Consider the following 21,599-nt stretch of genomic DNA (forward strand, 5'->3'; position numbering starts at 1 on the left):
ATTTATGAAGATTATAAGCCATTGATTTTAAAGCCTTAAAAAAATCTTGTTTATACGTTAAAATGGGATGATTCAAGAACGGGTTCATTTAAAACAAAGCATGCAGATCACATTTGTACACTTAGAGTCAAGAAACAAGAACAAAAAATTCATAAAAATCACAATTCACATTAGTTCTTATACTGTAGTGATTCAAGCTTTTATATATATATATATATATATAAAGCTCTCTTGGGGCTAAGACCCTTTGTTTGGGCTGGACTATTTTTAAGCTAAACGAACTGCTCGTGTCTGATGGCTGACCGACCATAAAGATCCATCTTGTGACAAAAATCAGGAGCCTCTCGGTTCTTTTACGAGCCGCCGCCGTAGCAGCCGTAGGCCACATTTATCGTATTGGGAGAAGCGACCAGCGAGTGGAGGTGGTGTCGGCCACATCATTGGTGAGACGAAAGCTGCGGCAGCACCACTCACCCCATTCTCTCGCAACGGAATTAGTTGGCCTACAACAGGAGAGTCTTTTGGAAAGGGGAGGGCCTAGCCAACCCACTTGGGAAACATTGTTAAGATGAACAAACAAAGAGGGCTCTTGTAGTATAATTATAAACCATAAAGAAAAACCAGCCAGCCATCCAGCCCCCTGTGAAGAAGAAGAAGAAGAAGAAGAAGAAGGTGTGTTTGTTTTTCTGCGAGCCACCGATGACGAGGGGAGGACTGTTGTTTCGATCCTTGGGAGCAATGGCTTCGACCTTCTCCTCGTCTCTACGAGCAGCTGGTTGTTCCCAGCTCTCTCAAAGCAGACAGACCGCAACAACAACCAGCAGCAGCGGCAGCAATGACAGCAAGCAGCTGAAGACGTTCTCGATCTACCGATGGAACCCCGACGGCAGCGGGAAGCCGGAGCTGCAGGACTACCAGATCGACCTCAAGGACTGCGGGCCGATGGTGCTCGACGCCCTGATCAAGATCAAGAACGAGGTCGACCCAACCCTCACCTTCCGCCGCTCCTGCCGCGAGGGCATCTGCGGCTCCTGCGCCATGAACATGGACGGCTGCAACGGCCTCGCCTGCCTCACCAAGATCGACCCCGCGCCGTCGAAGCCCTCCACCATCACGCCGCTCCCCCACATGTTCGTCATCAAGGACCTCGTCGTCGACATGACCAACTTCTACAACCAGTACAAGAGCATCGAGCCGTGGCTCAAGCGCAAGTCCCCGCCCCAGGACGGCAAGGAGATCCTTCAGTCGAAGAAGGATCGCGCAAAGCTCGACGGTATGTACGAGTGCATCCTCTGCGCCTGCTGCAGCACCTCCTGCCCTAGCTACTGGTGGAACCCCGAGCTCTATCTCGGCCCCGCCGCCCTCCTTCACGCCAACAGGTTTCCTTGCCCTTGCCCTTGCCCCTGCTCCTCTCTCTCTCTCTCTCTCTCTCTCCTAACCCTTTTCAATTTGAAGCGTTTTCTGATTCTGAAATGTTTGATTGGGTTGCTCATTATGTTCTTCTTTTTTCTTCCCCCTTTTCCTCTTCCTTTTCAATTTGAAGCGTTTTCTACATCCGAAACGTATGAATGAGTTGCTCATGATGTTGTTCTCTGTCCCTTCTTCGTCTTCCCCTTTTTGCTTTTATTTGTATAATGCTTGCTCTTACTGGAATACAACAATATCAATACAGAAGCAAGGTAATTTTGTTTTCTGCAGATTATGCTTTTTTTTTTCTTCTGGGGTCATTCGAACAAATCAAGCAAATGGAATCTGTGACTCTGCCTGCCAGTTGATGCATCGATTTAGTACAATTCTGTTATTGATTAGTTCATTAGAACTAGAACCTGATGCAAAAAAAAATGGATATGATGCATCTATTCCATCTTTATCATTCAATGGGTGCTGCCTGTATGGCAACATCTGTGCATTTTGATATAGTTGACTTGCCCAACATTTTTTGCCTCTAATTCCTCTTCACCAACTTTAGTTAACCGGTTAAGATCCAAGTCGGTTGTTTTGATACCTAGCAGAGTATCCATGTCTACCTTCGGAAAGGGCTTGGTATAACGGACGAGGCACACCTAGAAGGGGAAAGGGTGTTACTAGACTCAAGCAGTAGTAGTAGTTGCTGTAGAAGAATCATGGCAGAAATTAGGAAAGCGTGGCTAAGACCTTAAAGAAACATAGAACAACAAAATTAGATTATGATGTTGTTTCTCATGCTCAATGGGCAGCTTAACATAGTATATTTGTCTAAAACATGTTACATTCTTGATTTTCTTGACATTGGAAAAAGGATATTTTTCAAATCATAGTGATTAGAAGTTTTTGGGGGATAGGAACTTGAATACGTGATGGTATTTGTATAATCTTTCTCAACTCATTTTTTTATCCCATATATGCTTTCACATATCTGTATAGTCTGTCTCACACATATGCACATATGTGTGTGTGCGTTGCTTGCACGGGAATGAGTGTTTTCATAACAAAACTGTAGTGATACTCGTGTATTTAGATAAAGGAACAATAAAAGTTTTGTTACTATATTTTTTGATGTCTTCTACCTTTTATACTCTATTCCAAAAGCACAAACAGTTTCCTTTTTCTTTATATCTTCCTAATTTTCCAATTGTATGTTCTGTTGAGAAATTGCTGACACCAGTAGATCATGAGCACCACCCTTTTTGGAAAATGCTAGAAATGTTGTGTGCAGAGCCGCCCCTTATATTTCCAGCTACCACCGATAAGATGGATGTATTCTTTTGTACATATATATATGTATATGTATATATATATTAATATAATATATATAATATATAATATATTTATATATATAATGATTGGAGGAAAAGGATTCATGTGGTAGACCCAAAATGAATTTCTTTTTTGGTTCATATCGCTGACCCCAATTGTTTTGGGATGAAGGCGTAGTTGTTGTTGTTGTTGTTATATATATTAATATAATATATAATATATTTATATATATATATTATGTATTGTATGTATATATAAATATATTATATATATATGATTAGTCAACATATGTTGACTAAAATCAACATTGGTTGACTTCTAGCTGTTGGAGAAGGTGTTCAATGGCTAGATTTCTAGCCGTTGGACCCTCTCCAACAACGAGAAGGAGCTCTCTCTTCTCCCCTCTATAAATAAGTGGGCATGTGCATATGTGAGTTTTGAGAGAGTGATAGGTAGTTTTCTAGGTTTTGAGTGTTGTAGTGAGACTCTTTTGTAATTTTTCATTTTTTTGTATTATTTGAATTTCATGCTTAATGAAATGCAATACAACAATCCGAATAAGGAAAAATAAGGAAGAAATTAGTGGAGAATAATGAAAACAATTTTAGAAGAAAAGAATATTTAACCGATTGAGGCAATAGAAGAGAGAACATAGCAGTTTTGACGTGATCTAGTTTTGTGAGAACAGGTCAGTTTTAACATGATCTGGTTTTGAGAATAAGAAAAACGATTAGAGGAGAGAACAGATCAGTTTTAACGTGATCGGTTTTTTAGAATAAGAAATCAGAGATCTTCAAGTATAGATCTGAAAAAAAAAACAATACCAGATCTGATATGATCAGATCTATCTTAGACTGAATGGAGAAAACAACAGAATATAGAGATTAAATTAAGCCCAGGTCTGAAATTCAGATCTGACGTGAAACCGAAGAGAAAAGAAGAAAGTGAAAAAGATGGACATAAGAAGGGAGAGAAGAAATATGAAGCCAACCTTTAGTGAGCGTAGATCGATTCAAATTGCTTTGATACCATGTCAGAACTTGTATTTCCAGCCACGTCAACCTTCAGCAGAAAAAGAGATAAGAGGAAGACAAGAGGTTGTTGCACAGAAAAGGTCATCATCGTGACCTAGAAAAGCTGTGTTTATATAAAGTGTTTTACAAAATACTATGGATGATAATGTCCTTGATTATAAATACAAAATACAAATATGTGCACATGTGCAAATTAGAAATTCAAAACATAATGTATGGATCTGGACCAGATGTAAATCCAGAACCATATCACACCTTCTTTAACAACTTCTATCATAAATAATGAATCAGTTGCACAGCAAGCCAAATTTTTTGCAGATCAGAGTGCACGTGACTTCGACAGTGCTGCAAATCGGGTTACTCAGGGCTCTAGTTGTGATGCTGTCCAGCCATCAATTCAGGCTAGTTCAACCACAAGACTCCCCCATTCGTGTGTCCAGCAGAACTAGACATCCGCCTGAAAGATGGGTCAGCTATGAATCTTTTTCTTTAGATTTTGAGGTATATGCCACTGCACTTGATGATGTTCAAGAGCCAAGATCCTTTTCTGAGGCCTGCAAAAATGCACGTTGGACAAATGCAATGAATGATGACATTGCAGCCTTACATGAATGCAACACTTAGGAAATGGTTCCTAGACTTGCGAATAAAAATGTGGTTGGATGTCGCTTGGTGTACAAGATTAAACGTAAATCTAATGGAAACATTGAACGCTTTAAAGCCAGGTTAGTAGAAAAGGGTTACACTCAGGAACATGAGTTGGATTTTGATAAAACATTCAGTTCGGTTGTTCAGATAGGAACAATTAGGATTTTTTTATCCCTTGTTGTGTCTAATGGATGAAAATTATTCCAGTTGGACGTAAAAGATGCTTTTCTTCATGATGATTTGTGTGAGGAGGTGTACATGGAACATCCACCTGGCTATCCAGAAGGAGATATTCAAACTATTGAAATTAAATTTGAAGAAGGCTATATATGATCTTAAGCAAGCGTCACGAGCATGGTTCGATACCTTCAACACTATGGTTAAATCTCTTGGGTTTTGAGCGAAGTCATTGTGACTATTATTTTTTTGTGCACTGTGATGGATCTGATCTTACTATCGTTTTGGTATATGTGGCCGATATAATTATTACCGTGAACAATGATGCAAGATTAAACAATTGAAATCTATTCTCCATGGGTGTTTTCACATGAAGGATTTGGGCTCCTAGATTCTTTCTTGGAGTGCAAGTGGACCAACAACCAGACCGTTTGATTTTATTGCAACAAAAATATGCTTGATATATTCTCCAACGTAGTGGGATGTTGCAGTGCAAACTTGTGCACACTCCCATGACTGTGCATTTTCAATTAAGCAATGTCTCTCCTGATGATGATGATTTCAGTGAGCCACAAAAATATCAAAGTATTGTTGGAGCCTTACGGTATCTGACTTTTACTCGTTCGGTCTTGGTCTTTTCAATGAACCAAGTGTCACAATTCATGCATAAGCCTCAGGTAAAACATATAGAAACTGTGAAAAGAATTCTTTAATACATTAAAGGTACCCTTTCGGCTTGCCTTGTATATGTTAGACCAATCTCGATCAGCTCTCAGGTTTCTATCAAGATCGTTGCCTATTCCGATGCCGAGTGGGCTCACGATCCTTTTACAAGACAACCTCTCACGATCCTTTTACGAGACAACTTGTCACTAGTTATAGAGTTTATCTGGGTTCTCACCTAGTGTCTTAGGCTAGTAAGAAAAAGAAGACAATGGCACGTTCTAGTATAAAAGTGGAATACCGAGCTATATTAGCCGTTATGACAGAAGTTTGCATCAACATATCTCTAGCTCATTATTATATTGTGACAACCGGAGTGTTGTGTCCATCTCTACTAATCCGATTCAACATGGAAAAATGAAACATATAGAGATAGATCAACATTTTGTCAGATAAAAAGTAGAGGCAAAAAATATTCAACCAATGTTTATTTTAGGAGAAAACCAAGTGGCCGATCTATTTACCAAGGCTCTTACTGGAAATTGTCGTTGGAGCTTGAAATCCAAACTGTCAATGGTTCTTAACCATGTTCAGTTTGAGGGGTGTGTTAGGAATATAGCACGTGAATCAGGTTTGGATCCAGATCCAAGATCCAAGTTCACCATGTATTGTTAAGTTGTATTTTATTCATGTACCAGAGAGCAAAATTGTACATTGTCATGGTGTTAGTATTGTAATTTTCAATGGAGAAAAAACAAATATGAAAAGAAAGCTTTCGAAATTAATGAAAACTGGAGCACTAAATTGCACGTGCTTGATGAGGAAACTAAAATGAAGCTTCCTCGCTTCCAAACCACAGCCTCCAAGAAACAAATTTCTGTACCAATTCGTGCATCACATGTTTTTTTTATAATTAAAAATACTTTGAGAGGAGAAGATTCCTTCGTATTGCATGTTTGGACTTTCTTAATATTGTATTGTAGCAAATACAAGGTTTGGTTTAAGTTTGAGTCATGGTCATAAAATCTCTTTATCGGGATTTTCTCGACAAAGAAAAATCTCGTGATAAATTTAGAAAAAAATTGTTTTTCTAAAAAAAAATCAAGGAAAATGTCTGCATATCTAAAACTTATAAATATATAAAGAATATGTAAAAATATAAGAAAAATAATTTTCTTGAGAGAAAAAATATAAGAAAGACATAAAAATACAAATATCACATTTTTATCATGATAAAACAAGATATTTTAGAATAGATGATATTATGAAAATATCGTGTTTTCTTGAGATTATATCGGGTTTTGAAATTTCGTGATAAAATTTTGAGATTTTCAACAAATGGCCAATTTTTGTGTGGGGACTTGGCAAACTGGGTGCCACACCCGCGTTGACGCGGGTGCGCGTGCGGCACCCGGTGCGGTCAACCCGACCCTAGGTGCGTTGACCGCACCCAAGGTCATTTGTGTCCAATTTTTTTATTAAAAAAAAAAATTTCTGGGGGCCACTGCCCCCCGAGCCCCCAGCCCCTCCTTTTTGCAAGGGCAAAAACTTTGAACGAGGCTCCACAACTCATCAGCTCGACCCCTCTCCTGCACAAAGAGGGTGCAGTGAGGGGGCTCGACCCCTCCCCTGCACAAATTATATATATTTTGCCGCACCCCCGCACCCAAGTTTTTTGAAAGTGCCGCACTCGCACCCATGTGACATAGTTTTTGTCACTATTTAAATCCCTCCAATTTCAGATTTAGTGGATCAGATCTTGAGATTCATGTATTAGACGCATACCTTCGTCACTGTATGATTGCCTTGGATTTCATCATGGGCTTTATTGCAAACTGTCAATCTCAGATATATCATGATGTTTATCCTGATATTTTCAAAGGCTGGTATTATCACAAAAATAAAACATGATATTTCAAAATATCACCTACAAGAAATATCACAGTTTAACCTGATATTTAAGTGACAAAATCACTTTTTAATTAAGGAGCTTGTTGTATTGTTCAGGTTTTTGTTTTATTTATATATTTTATACACACTTCATCTTTTTATATATAAGTATATAACAATATTTTCTTGAGAATAGTGGGTCATTTAACACATGATAGGATCCTGTAAAAATATGTTGATCCTTAAATGTACATATATATATATATATATAAAGATACGTATACATATATATATATATATATGTATACATATCTCTATTTATATATATAAATATATATATTTTATCTTCCTAAAATACCCTCAAGGGTATTCTTGTAAATTAGCATTTTACGCATATTCCAATTGGAATATGCATTGTAATTTTTGTTTTATTTTTATTTTTTGTTTTTTATATTTTTGGATTTCGTACCACATTGGGGGCCTCCCAAAAGTGACGTTGGGAGCCCCCAACGGTCACAAATGTGACCGTTGGGGGCTCTCCAACGTCCCCTTTGGGAGCCCCCAAGGTGGTCCCTTTTCATGCTTATAAATAGGGGATTTCCCCTTTGTATTTTGCATTCTTGAGGGAGCTTATGCTCCATTGTAATGGGGTTTTTACCCCTTCTCCATTATTCTTCAATGATATGCAACTTATGACTTTATGTCATATTTTTCCCTTTTTATGGGTTTTATGTGTTAGCACATTATGTGCTTATGTTGTTTCCCTTTAATGGGTATATTTGCACTCCACGTGCATAAGTATGAGTTCATTATTGAACCCAATGTATTCCAAGTCACTTTCTAACATGGTATCAGAGCGAGGTCACGATGGGGTTGTCCTTTGGTGCAATGGAAAGCGTATCGCTCAAGAAATGATGAAGTATTCATTGCTCTTCCTTTTTGCTTTGAAGTTATTCGGTATGTATCCCTTTTCTTAAAATATTATGCATTTGAAAATATGTTTCTTGCATATAGTTTGTTCGTTTAATGGTTATGATAGTTGAATTATGTCTTTTCACATTTCGTGTGCTCGTATATTTTAAAATTATCTCCCTCAAATTTGGTGAACTCGTTTGTTGTTCAAATATATAATTTGTGTTTATCGAACTACTCATCGCATATAATAGCAATTTATGTTTTTCTTTAAAATTACCTTCAATTATGTGAGATTTATAATTCTTACATAACTATCTCATGATTGACCTATAAGTTAATTTTTAAAATTATATATATGATTTCTTGCTAAAGTAATGATCTTTGCTTAAAATTTCTTAACTCTCATATGAACCCTAATTTGATTTGAGTTCTTCTTTTGATTATGAATTTTAGTGCATTTTTTGAAAAATTTGATATAATCCTTATATGAAAATCTCTCACATCTAAAAATCTTTGTTGAATCCTAAAGTAGTTCTTGTCAATGATAACTTATAAGAACTCCTAAAAGTTTTTCAATGTTTCTTTTTTGAAAAAATTGTTTATGATAAACCATTAGGAAAGATTTTTTAAAAGGAATTTCTCACACTACATAGAGTGCATAGTTCATCTTTTGCATCCTTTTGGTATAAATGATTTCATTTTTCATCTTTATAAACTTGTTGGTTTGTATTTTTCATAAGGTTTCGAAACCTCTTAATAATATCTTTTAAAAATGCCTACATTGACCATAATATGGTTTTCTTTGTCCTTAATTGCAATTGTTAAAGTTTGAGAATTTCAAGCATTGCTCTTTTTATAAAGTGCATACTTGCTCACTTTTGTGTATTTTTTGTGTTTTGTGCACATTTGTTTCTCAAATATTTGCGCTTGTATGCATTCCCTCTTTTTTTTATGAAATACATGCCTTAGTGCATGTTTGTTTACACCTTGGTGTGTATTTGTTCAAGTATTGTATGAGTGCCTTCGTGCACATCTTTTATAAAGCCTTTTGTGCTCACATGTGTATTGTCTCTTCGTAGACATTTTTGCATTATGGAGCCTTTATGCACATTTATTTTTGTGAAAAATATAATGAATTTAGATATTGAGTCCTTTTTAAATCATTGTAAGTGCTTTTAGCACTTTGAATGTTTCCGCATATCTCATCATAATCAAAGGTTTTTTAAAAATTGTTGTATGGGATTTAATCCCAAATTTATAAATTTTCAAGTGTTTTAAATATTCATTCCTTGAGTATTGTGTTAAAGCCTTCTTTGTGAACCATTATGGTTCTTATGATTTCTTTGATTAAAAGCATGATTGTCTTGATGAATTTTTTATGTTGTTGTGTTTATTGCTTAATAAGTCCTTTTTGGTATAAATGACTTGTTTGAAGATTAAGCATAATTTGTGTTTATGCAAAATTGTTGTTATAAAGCACATTATTGATTATTGGACCTTTTGATTCAATTTTTTAATCGGTCCTCTTTTCTTTGAAAAATGATTCCTTAAGTGTTTATTGCCTTTTTGTGGCATTTATATTTGTCCTTCACATGTCATTTAATGCATCTTTTATTTGGCCTTATTATTGTTATATTAGAGATGTTTGTTGAGGTGAGTTATGGGCACCTCGTGTTATATCATTTTAGTTTGTCCACCTTCCATATTATAGATGGTTGTTGAGGTGAGTTATGGGCACCTTGGGACTCTAAAATGGTTTGTTGTATGATCTCTAATTATGAGTGTGTCACTCATTTTTTCTCTTGTGGCCATTGATATTATGGATGCTTCTATGTAAATGTGATGGACATATGGTGTTTTAAAACCTTAAATGTTTTAAGGTATATTAAAAATCAAGGGTTTTGGGATTATTGCCCAACCTTTTCTTGTTTATGAATCTTATGAGTGCATTTGCACATTTATGATTTTGTGTTCTTGTGATTTTACACAAGTATTCTAAGTGTTCTTGGTGTGTGTATGTTCACACATTTGTTCTCAAGAATTTTATTTTATCGATTATAGTATCTTGTTGAAGATATTTTTTACATGCATGTTATTGTTATGAGAATTCATTTTAAAAGGAGTATTGTTTTATTCGAGGTTTATTTTCATTACAAGTTTATTGCCTCAAAAGTCTTTTCCTTTTATGCCCATTATCTAAGGGTCATCATATGTAGACAAGAATTTTATTACACCTTCGTGTGTTTTTAGCCCTTTGTTGGCTTTTGCTCTCTTGGTCTAGTAGCTGAACACACTTGTCTTGAGTGTTTTTATATGTAGACAAGGCACGTTGATTCACACCATGGTGTGTGATTTTTAGCCTATGTTGGCGTTTGTGTCCTTGTTCTAGTCGCTTAAGATGTATGCCCATGGTTGGCTTATTTCACTCATTTCAAGTGCTATCATATGTAGACAAGAGATGTATTATGTTTTAGCCCATGGTTGGCTTATTACTCTTGTTCTAGTAGCTGAACATACTTGGTTTTAAGTGTATTTTTTACGTAGACAAGAGATACTTTTTAGTTCATGTTGGCATGTATTCTCTTGTTCTTGTCGTAGATGCACTTATTTCAAGTATTATTATATGTAGACAAGAGGTTCTTTTACACACCTTTGTGTGTGTCTTTGGCCTTTAATGGATTTATATTCTTGATCTAGTAGCTTATACACTTGATTTATGGGTTTTGGAGGACTAATGAGGAAGATGTTTGTAATGGATAAATTATTGTTGAAATTTGCAAAATTTCATTCATGACTTATGTTTTTTAAGCAAATCATATTTTTGATATGCATATCAAGTTGATTTCTTAGCATTTAATCTATATATTAAGTGCTTATTTTTTTTGCCACCCTTATATGCAAAATGTGTATTAAGTATGTCTTTCATAAATGATTTTAAAACCTTGTGAACTCTTGGGTTTATTTTGCCTAAAGTATGCTTGGAGACTTTGTTTCTCTTGTTTGACACTTCATTACATGTTTGAAGCATGTTCATTAATGAGTTCTTTGAGTATTAATTCATTTCATGATAAGTATATGCATATGCTCTTTATGACCTTTTTGGGCCCTCATTCAATAATGTTTATGTATATCATGCCTCTTCGTAGGCTTATTGTGGTGTCCCTTAGTGGACCATTTTGTTATTCCCCATTATGGGGTTATATTTGTCCAACGTTGGACCTTATGAATGCATTATGCATTCTTGCAATTTATTTCTGCATAATTTGCTTCCGCTCATTTTGTTTTAAACATGATATATGATTTTGAAACTTTGGTGTCATTTTTGCATAATTTGCATCTCTTCTAACCTGTGCTAGTTAGAAATGTTCCATTTGAATAAAAGTACAAAGATTTGTTTTACTTGTTTCTTTGTTGTTATTTCACAGGATCTTGGAGATAGGACAAAAAGAAGTACCCTGGATAGTTCGAGAAATTTGAAGACAATAGGAGGAAGGCCTTTTCAAGTTCCATTGCATCCTTGCCGGAGCCTCTTGGAGTCTTGCCCTTTGTTCAATCTTTTCGTTTTCCCGCAAAGATTGAGGGGGGGTGTTAAAATATGTTGATCCTTAAATGTACATATATATATATATATAAAGATACGTATACATATATATATATATGTATACATATCTCTATTTATATATATAAATATATATATTTTATCTTCCTAAAATACCCTCAAGGGTATTCTTGTAAATTAGCATTTTACGCATATTCCAATTGGAATATGCATTGTAATTTTTGTTTTATTTTTATTTTTTGTTTTTTATATTTTTGGATTTCGTACCACATTGGGGGCCCTCCCAAAAGTGACGTTGGGAGCCCCCAACGGTCACAAATGTGACCGTTGGGGGCTCTCCAACGTCCCCTTTGGGAGCCCCCAAGGTGGTCCCTTTTCATGCTTATAAATAGGGGATTTTCCCTTTGTATTTTGCATTCTTGAGGGAGCTTATGCTCCATTGTAATGGGGTTTTTACCCCTTCTCCATTATTCTTCAATGATATGCAACTTATGACTTTATGTCATATTTTTCCCTTTTTATGGGTTTTATGTGTTAGCACATTATGTGCTTATGTTGTTTCCCTTTAATGGGTATATTTGCACTCCACGTGCATAAGTATGGGTTCATTATTGAACCCAATGTATTCCAAGTCACTTTCTAACAGATCCATCCTGCATTCAATCTTAGCCATCTAACTCATGGCTAGAAAAAGTCCCTCCTCACCTGGATGTGGACTGATCCTAACCATCCAGATGCATCAGTTGAGCGGCTAGGATCAACATAGTATTTTTTGTAGAGGGAGGATCAGGTTCAATGTAATTGCACACTTTGAGTGTGCTGCTACACCTGATCACCCTCCATCTTTGAGATACATCCTGTCAGCTGTGAGGCCCAACAGCAGATAGTGGGTGATCAGATGCAGCAGCACACCAAAAGTGTGCAATCACATTGCACATGATCTTCTCTCTTTTCTGTATCATGTCAAAGGATAGGATCTTTTTGAATGAAACCAGGCTAGTAAAATAGAATGTGAGTACTACCTTGTCAGAAAATTCTATACTTGGATAAGGGTAGCACCAAAGATAGTAATACATACTCTACAACCATATTACACTTTTCAACACATAACAAATGTGACTCTTATCTCTGTTCATAACTAGTGTGGGCATCATTAAGCTTGTACAAGTAAAACCTGAATAAGTATGGAGCTACTTGCATTTGAATTGTTTTAAACTACATGGCCAGACACCTTCTAAGGCAAGACAATCTCATTTTTTTCATCTACTTGCTATTTTGTTATTATGATGAGGATTGAGTTAAGTGGCAACTGGCAAGTTGTGATGGTGTATGGGAAACAGGCTGGATATAAACTTGAACATATTTTGTGTGTATGTATATGGTGCCCTTGAACATTACCTGTTACAACTTCAAAGCTTTTGAAGCAGTTTTGCAGCTTGTAACTTGATTTAAGACCAAGAGGACACTTGTATGAATCAGTTCATATCAGGAGCCCACATGGTGTTGGTATGGCTTCCAGACTGTTCAAAGTATGGCGCAGTACTGAGTTTATATCAGGAGCCCAGATGGTGATGGTATGGCTTCCAGACTGTTCAAAGTATGCTTTAGTAATTAGTGTTTCTGGTCTCAAGATGTTGCATACTCTTGGAATTGTTTGTTCAGATTAAAGCTAGAATGTGATTCTTCAGTCTGGTGGTGGTGAGAGAAGCTTTAAAATATAAAATCCAAGCACATGAAAGTTGTTGAAACACTGCAAAGATGAAAGAGTTTTAGATGAATTTGTCGAAAACAGTTTGTAAAAGAAATTAGACCGCATGTCATGATAGCCTCCACCGGATCATCATTGTTGAATCAATCAATCTCATGAAAACAGGGAAGCACCATGTTGGAAAGATGCATTATAGTTATTTCATTGATTGGTTAAGATGAAATTTAGCAGTGGGAGAGAGAACTGTGAGAAAGAGGCTCTTGGGAAAAAGACTAGAAACTTCACATCTAGAATCTTAAAGTCTTTAACTTTCAACACCTATTGGATTGGGTTCTACAGATAATCCAAAGCTCCAAAATGCCCTTTGAATGGCCATGATTAGACACGCACACATACCTACTGCTAACATTAATAAAAAAGGACTTGCATTGTTCCTTAACATCTTGCCTGCAACAGTTGGTTAATTCCAGCTGTCAAGTGGACTTTGTGTGTGTGTGTGTGTGTGTGTGTGTGTGATGGCGTAATCACATATATTGGTCTTAGATATATATTGGTGAATCAGGTTCCTATGATACTGTATGATTTTTCTATAAATTTTTAGAAAATACCAAAACCACTCTTAAAAAGAAAGAAACATATGATAATAATACAAAGAATAAGAGTATAATAGATCTAGAAATGTGTTATAAAAATGTAAAGGCAAAAAAATTTAAAAACATGTAAAATAAGGAATAAGATTACGATCATATCAGTAATACAAAATATGATGCACCAAAACTTAGACTCAAAAAATCATGTTATTACATTGGAAAAACATGATCGAAGGTTGACTCCTTAGCAAACAGACCATGTTGAACACATCCATGTAGTGAGATTGAGTCAATATAGCTTGCACCTCTGATTTTCTGCTCAATGGTTCTATAGCTTGCACCTCTGATTTTCTGCTCAATGGTTCTATACCTTCATTAGTATCAGATATTTACGCTATATATAATTATTTATTCAATGTGTTGAAATTACCATTACATATTATTTCAACTAGGTTTTTGATTATATAGCATAATTTCAAGATAGTTGGTTTTAATGGACTTGTGTGTAATGAAAAGAGGCGGAAGCACCAATAGAGCAAATGTCACTCTTAAAGAGTGACCACTAAAGCCAAGAACACAAACACCAAATGTGCACACACAAAAACTCTCAAATATGGAAATGACTTAAAGTCATAAGTTGGATATTATTGAAGAAGAGAAGAGAGAGGGGTATAAACCCATACATTTAGGAGGGGAAGACCTCCTCTATTTATAGAGGAGGGAAGCACTAAAAGGAACCACAAGGGGGGGCTCCCTTGTAGTCGTTGGGAGCCCCAACGGTCAGAAATCTGACCGTTGGAGCCCCAACGGTCAGAAATCTGACCGTTGGAGCCCCAACGACTACAAGTGTGGGGCCCCCTTGTGGTCATTACAAAAAAGAAAAAATAAAGGAAAAAAAGAAAAGGAAAAAGGGAAAAAGAGAAAAAATAAAAAGGAGAAAAATACATAAGTGGTTTTACAAGAATACCCCTATCGGGTATTTATCTAAATGAGAAATAATATATATACATATATGTATATACATATACTTATATATATACGGATGTATATATATATAAGTATATATATATATATATATATATATATATATATATTTTAACACGCCCCCTCAAACTTTACGGGGAGAAGACCGAAAGTTTGCTAAGGAGGAACATAAATCGTGGAGTTGGAAGCGCTTTGGTGAAGAAGTCAGCCAGCTGATATTCTGAAGTAACATATGGTAACGAAATAGTCCCTCTGAGATATTCGTCTCGAACATAATGGCAATCCATCTCGATATGCTTTGTCCATTCATGAAAGGTGTGATTGCTGACAATGTATATCGCACTTTTGTTATCACAGCAGAGCTTGGTAGGAGTGGAAATGAGAACGCCCATGTCGGCAAGGAGACTTCTGAGCCATACGATTTCCATAGTTGTCATCGCCATAGCCCGATACTCAGCTTCAGTAGATGATAAGGAGACTTTCTGCTGCTTCTTACATCTCCACGAGATGAGAGATTCTCCTAAAAAGATACAAAGACCCGTAATTGAGATACGATCATTGGGATTGCCTCCCCAGTCAGCATCAGTAAAAGCAGTCAATTCAAGAGATGAGGAAGAGGATAAGAAGAGTCCCTTTGAGATGGTATTTTTGATATATCGCACAATTCTCATTACGACCGCCATATGAACTGTGGTAGGTGCGTGCTGGAACTGGCTTGCTGCATGAACCACATGAGCTATGTCAGGACGGGTGATGGATAGATAAGTGAGGGATCCAATTAATTGACGGTAGGGAGTTGGATCTTCAAGAAGAACACCATCTTCAAGTCTAAGTTTTGCATTGATAACTTCGGGAGTCTCAACTTTCTTTTCGTCAGATATTCCTGATTTGGTACAAATTTCAGCAGCTAACTTCATCTGAGATAAGATGTATCCACGTTCGGAATAAGCCACTTCAATACCCAAGAAATATCGTAAATAACCAAGGTCAGACATATCAAAGGTATCTTTTAGCATAGACTTAACATCATTTACTCCCTTTTTGTCATTCCCAGTGATGATCATATCATCAACATACAACAGAAGCATAATAATGGAGTCACCTGTTCTCTTCACAAAAAGAGCAGTGTCAGTATAACAAGAAGAAAAGCCTAAATTTATTAATACGTTACTAAACCTATCATACCAAGCTTTAGGTGCTTGCTTAAGACCATATAAAGCCTTTTTTAATTTCAAAATTTTTCCATTTAAATCCATACCTGGAGGTGGTTCCATATACACTTCTTCATTTAAATTACCGTTCAAAAAGGCATTTTTAACATCAAGTTGAAAAATTGGCCATTTTTTAACTGCGGCTATAGCAATAAGAGCTCGAACACTAGTCATTCGAGCAACGGGGGCAAAGGTTTCATCATAATCTACCCCATACTCTTGGGCATATCCTTTGGCTACCAACCTAGCCTTATATCTTTCCAATGAACCATCACTCTTAGTTTTCACTTTAAAAACCCATCTACATCCAATGGGTTTCTTGCCATTGGGAGGATCAATGATTTCCCAAGTTTGTGCCTTTTTAACGGCATTAAGTTCAAGTTGCATAGCATCATTCCAATGAGCATATTGATTAGCATCATTGTAATGAGATGGTTCATGAAAAGAGTGAAGAGCAAGAAGACATGCTCGAAAATTAGGCGAAAAAGAATCATAAGAAACAAACCTATTTGGTATTTTAGAAATTCGATTTGACCTTCTTTGAGAAGTCTCTTCGATGGACTCATTTTGGGAAAATCTTTCAAGGGCACCAGGAGGATTCCTTTCATTCCTTCTAGAGTAGACTTGTATTTGTCTTGAACCATTTTCTTCTAAGTTTTGATCATCGCTTGGATGTTCAACAAGATCTTCACTAAGGAATTCATTAGGATCAATATGATCATCTTTAGGCAATAAGTCAAATAAGAATGAATAATCACTATTTTCATTTGGTTGGGGCGAAAAACCACTTTCCTCTTCAAGGAATGTGACATCTTTAGAAATATAAAGCTTGTTTTTAAGTATGTCAAAACATCGATATCCTTTTTGTTTTTCGTCATATCCCAAAAAAATGCATTCAATAGCCCCTAGGGGAGAGTTTATCATTCTTGTGGGTTAAAACAAAACATTTGCATCCAAAAATTCTTAGTCTTTTATAATCGGGAGACATATTGTAAAGTTTTTCAAAAGGAGAAAGATTTTTCAAGGAGGACGAAGGAGTTCTATTGATAAGATACGAAGAGGTTAGAACCGCCTCGGCCCAAAAAGATTTTGGAATGTTTCTTGAGATTAATAACGTTCTTGTAGTCTCTATTATGTGCCTATGCTTTCTTTCCGCAAGGCCATTTTGTTGTGGAGTGTTGGGGCAAGAACGTTGGTGAAGAATTCCATTTTCTTTCAAATAGGTTTGAAAATCATTGGACATATATTCGCCTCCCGAATCGGATCTAAGAATAGATAGATTTCCCAAAAATTGGTTTTTGACCATTGCATGAAATTCTTTAAAGAAGGAAAAAACTTCGGATTTACGACTTAGGAAGTAAATCCATGTGAATCGAGTAAAATCATCAATAAATACCACGTAATACGAAAAACCACCTTTAGACAAAATAGGGGAAGGTCCCCACACATCGGAATGAATAAGTTCAAATGGCCGAGTGGTAAAGTAACTTCTTTGTGGAAATGGAATAACTTTAGATTTCCCAAAAATGCAATCTTTACAAGTCATGTGATTGTCTTTACAAGTATTGTTCAAAAACGGAAAAAGAGACATTTTTACAAAATTTGGATGGCCAAGTCTCTCATGCCATATTCCAATACTTTTGTCCTTTACAAGATTACATGATGGCTTAGATGGAAGAGTCAAAAAATCCATAAAATAGAGGTCACCCCTTCTATGGCCTTGCCCAATCAGCTTCCCTGACTGGAGATCCTGCACGGTGCAATCCTTGGGTGAGAAAGAGACTTGGCATCCATGATCGGTAATTTGAGATACGGAAAAAAGGTTTAAATTTATTTTAGGAACGATTCTTACTTTAGGAACAAAAAAGTTTTTAAAATTAAGAGATCCAATACTTTCAATTTTTAATGATGTACCATCGGCCGTTGAAACACAAGAAGATATAGGTTCGGAAAAAATGTTTGAAAGAGAATTTTTATGAGATGTCATATGAAAAGAAGCACCAGAATCTAGTATCCACATACCTGGAGGAGATGAAGAGTAGGCAATGGCGGCCCCGGATGTTGAAGGAGAAGCCTTGAGTAGATGTTGGAGAGCTTCGGAGATGTGATTTAGAGTTTCTTTGATATCTCCTTCTTTTGTGCATTCTTCCTTCTTTGGAGAATCTTCTCCAACGGCGGCAACTTTTCCTTTAAGCTTTGGGTAAACCGGTCTTATGTGCCCCGGTTCATTACAATAATGGCATATAATCCCCTTTCTAGGTCCATAGTTATTTTTGTTAAAGTGGGGAGGTCTATATGCTTTAACATTAGATCCGGGCCTAGTAACGGCCAAAACATCATCACTCTTAATGCTCAAACCAAGCCGAGTTTCTTCTTGACATATCTCGGCAAGGGTGTCTTCAATAGGTAGGGCTTTGCTTCTATGGAGAAGAGATGCCCTTGTTCAAATTCCGGGCGAAGTCCATGAAGGAATTGAAAAAAGTGCTCCTTTTCAATTTGTTCTCTTCTTAGCTCAATATCTTGAGGAGCAACCCACTTAGGCTCAAGAAGAGCAAGCTCATCCCAAAGGGGGGTTAGAGAGCTAAAATAGTCCCGAACACTCATGTCCATTTGTTTGGTAAAACGGATTTTCTCTTGACAAAAAAATTGTCGAGCAAAATCCTTTTGGGTATACATACCCTTAAGGAAAAACCAAGCCTCATTGGCCCTTCTAAATTTGGCAATATTAGCACAATTTTTAAGATCTACATTGTTTTTGGCATGGTTACTTTCCCAATCCTCAATTTTGGATTGATGTTCATTAATGGCTTTGATGCGCTCATCGCCATCTAAAGCCTTCTCAATCTCGTTTTCAATTTTGGTGAGAACAAGAGAGGGTTCGAGAGTAGTTCCCATAACAAAACCCCAAAGTTTCTTACCTCTTAGGTGATTTTCTATAGCGGAGGCCCACATGAGGTAGTTGGACCCATTTAGCTTAAAAGAGAGCTCCACTTTAGAGTCACGTTCCATCGGCACCAACTATTCTTCTTTTCTTCAAAAAACTTTGAGAGGCACGCGTTCCAAGATGACAAAAGAGAAGCCCAATCACCAACCGAGCTCTGATACCATGTAATGAAAAGAGGCGGAAGCACCAATAGAGCAAATGTCACTCTTAAAGAGTGACCACTAAAGCCAAGAACACAAACACCAAATGTGCACACACAAAAACTCTCAAATATGGAAATGACTTAAAGTCATAAGTTGGATATTATTGAAGAAGAGAAGAGAGAGGGGTATAAACCCATACATTTAGGAGGGGAAGACCTCCTCTATTTATAGAGGAGGGAAGCACTAAAAGGAACCACAAGGGGGGGCTCCCTTGTAGTCGTTGGGAGCCCCAACGGTCAGAAATCTGACCGTTGGAGCCCCAACGACTACAAGTGTGGGGCCCCCTTGTGGTCATTACAAAAAAGGAAAAATAAAGGAAAAAAAGAAAAGGAAAAAGGAAAAAAGAGAAAAAATAAAAAGGAGAAAAATACATAAGTGGTTTTACAAGAATACCCCTATCGGGTATTTATCTAAATGAGAAATAATATATATATATATACATATATGTATATACATATACTTATATATATACGGATGTATATATATATAAGTATATATATATATATATATATATATATATATATATATATATATATATATATATATATATATATATTTTAACACTTGTGAACACGTGGTCACTTTCAGTTTTCAAGATTGACCTTCTGTGGGATACTTTTATCATGTCTGGCTGAATATGCTTAGCCTGTCACTGTATCTTACTCAAAGACCCATCACGGGTGACCCATAACCATGATAGGTTAATCACCATACAACTAATTCCTTCATAATTCATGCAATGATATTTCCTTATAATTTATCCTTTCATTCTTTTTATGGTATTTTCTTAATTCTCTCGTGGAAGTTGGTATTGGATCTAAGGAATCAGTTGCTGGGTGCCTAGCCTTTATGATAAATTTGGTTTGACCTAAACCTCCTCCTCACACCAATATTATTGCTTTAAAAAAATGTTCCAACTAAAATGATAATTGCCATCAAATTTGTTATTTTATCTTTTGTTGTATTTTGCTGTTACCTTGTTCCTGTTTGTTTTCTTGGAGTGTAAACCGCATTGTTTTGCTTTACCAAAAGCCTTTTATCATGCATTCTGAAGCAGCCAGAGCTTGGACCGGTTGCTAAGCACATGAAAGTCATCTCACATCAATTCAATAGCAATGTAATGTTTCTGGATACGTGACAATGAGGACCTTTTTGTCCTGTAGGTGGATAACTGACAGCCGTGATGAGTTCACTAAGGAGCGGCTGGATGCAGTTTGTGATGAATTCAAGTTGTACCGGTGCCATACAATAATGAACTGTACCCGTGCATGCCCCAAGGGTTTGAGTCCAGGGAAGGAGATTGCAAATATTAAAAAACTTCAGGTTACAGTAGGGGGAATGTAGATGTTATCCAGTGTGTAGCCAAATTTGGTGAAGCTTTCATCTACTGGGTCTTTGCTTTATTAATAATGATCTGAGATGCAGTGATCTGGTCCCCTTTTGTTGTTCATTTTTAACTGACTCCGTGGCAAACGTTTAATCAGTGGGATCTGGATTTTGTACTGTTCTTAATAAGTGTTCAGGTTTGCTTTGTCTGGTTGGCTTATACTTCGACCTCCATTCTGTGGGGTTTGATTGTTGTGGATACATTCATATTCATGGATGTCAAAAATTTTCATCCTTGTTAAAATCTGAAACATCTCAGCAAGTGTTTAGTGTTTATGAGTTTCACTTACTAAGTGATTACTGCTGAAAATGTATGAGGTTATCACTACCAGAATCTGATGGATCTGGATTGCTTAGAATGAAACTTCTGTTAGTCTTGCTTAGAGAGGATCATACTGTCCTTTGTGTTTTGTGGGTAAGAAACCATTTTGTCCATGTTCAAAGGATTGCAACAATCTGAACAAAACAGGTGTCTACATGTGGGGCCCACAGTGGTAGGTTTGTTCCTCGAATCTTAGGCATGCCTTTTTTATATTAAAGGCTGGCCTTGTGAATCAGATGGGCCTTTGCTATGTTTGGGAGCGGTGATGGGAGATTCACCAAATCCCAAGCCTTTCCATTGATTGGAGTCACTGTTTTGGGAGGGGAACCTGAGATGGGAGCAGTGTTGGGAGGAGAGATGGTGTTATAAATGAGTGGATTTCAAAAGCATCCTCACGAGGATGTTGGCTCTCAAACAGAACCTAAGTTCTGTGAATCCAGCATAGACCATAATTACCAATGTAAGCTGTGCGAAGTTTCTTATTCATTTTTTTAAATACTTCATCAAAGCATTACACACCATTCAAGCATTTCTCATCTTCTGGAGACAGGACATGCTTTGGATGTGTTTAATGTTTGACACATGAAGGTAAGAGTGCGTTTGGTTGTACTTTAGAAAGGTGAAAATGC

The 21,599-nt window shown here is 36.6% G+C and overlaps 1 protein-coding gene across 1 annotated transcript; it reads left to right on the forward strand.

Moving 5' to 3' along the window:
* The first annotated feature begins 464 nt into the window (after positions 1-464).
* LOC149840782 (succinate dehydrogenase [ubiquinone] iron-sulfur subunit 2, mitochondrial-like) lies at positions 465-20,923 on the forward strand. Its single transcript, XM_090003331.1, has 2 exons — positions 465-1,379; positions 20,426-20,923. The coding sequence occupies exons 1-2, from the start codon at positions 700-702 to the stop codon at positions 20,604-20,606; spliced, it is 861 nt and encodes a 286-aa protein (XP_089859457.1). The 5' UTR covers positions 465-699; the 3' UTR covers positions 20,607-20,923.
* Positions 20,924-21,599: the final 676 nt, after the last annotated feature.

The sequence above is a fragment of the Nuphar pumila genome, chromosome 4, assembly GCF_984573655.1.
Source record: "Nuphar pumila chromosome 4, dmNupPumi1.hap1.1, whole genome shotgun sequence".
NCBI lineage: Eukaryota > Viridiplantae > Streptophyta > Magnoliopsida > Nymphaeales > Nymphaeaceae > Nuphar > Nuphar pumila.

Excerpts from the sequence above, each read along its gene's own strand:
- LOC149840782 (XM_090003331.1), top strand. The coding sequence starts at position 700 with ATGACGAGGGGAGGACTGTTGTTTCGATCCTTGGGAGCAATGGCTTCG. Across the intron at positions 1,380-20,425 it reads GCCCTCCTTCACGCCAACAG|GTGGATAACTGACAGCCGTG; the intron begins GTTTCCTTGCCC and ends TTTGTCCTGTAG.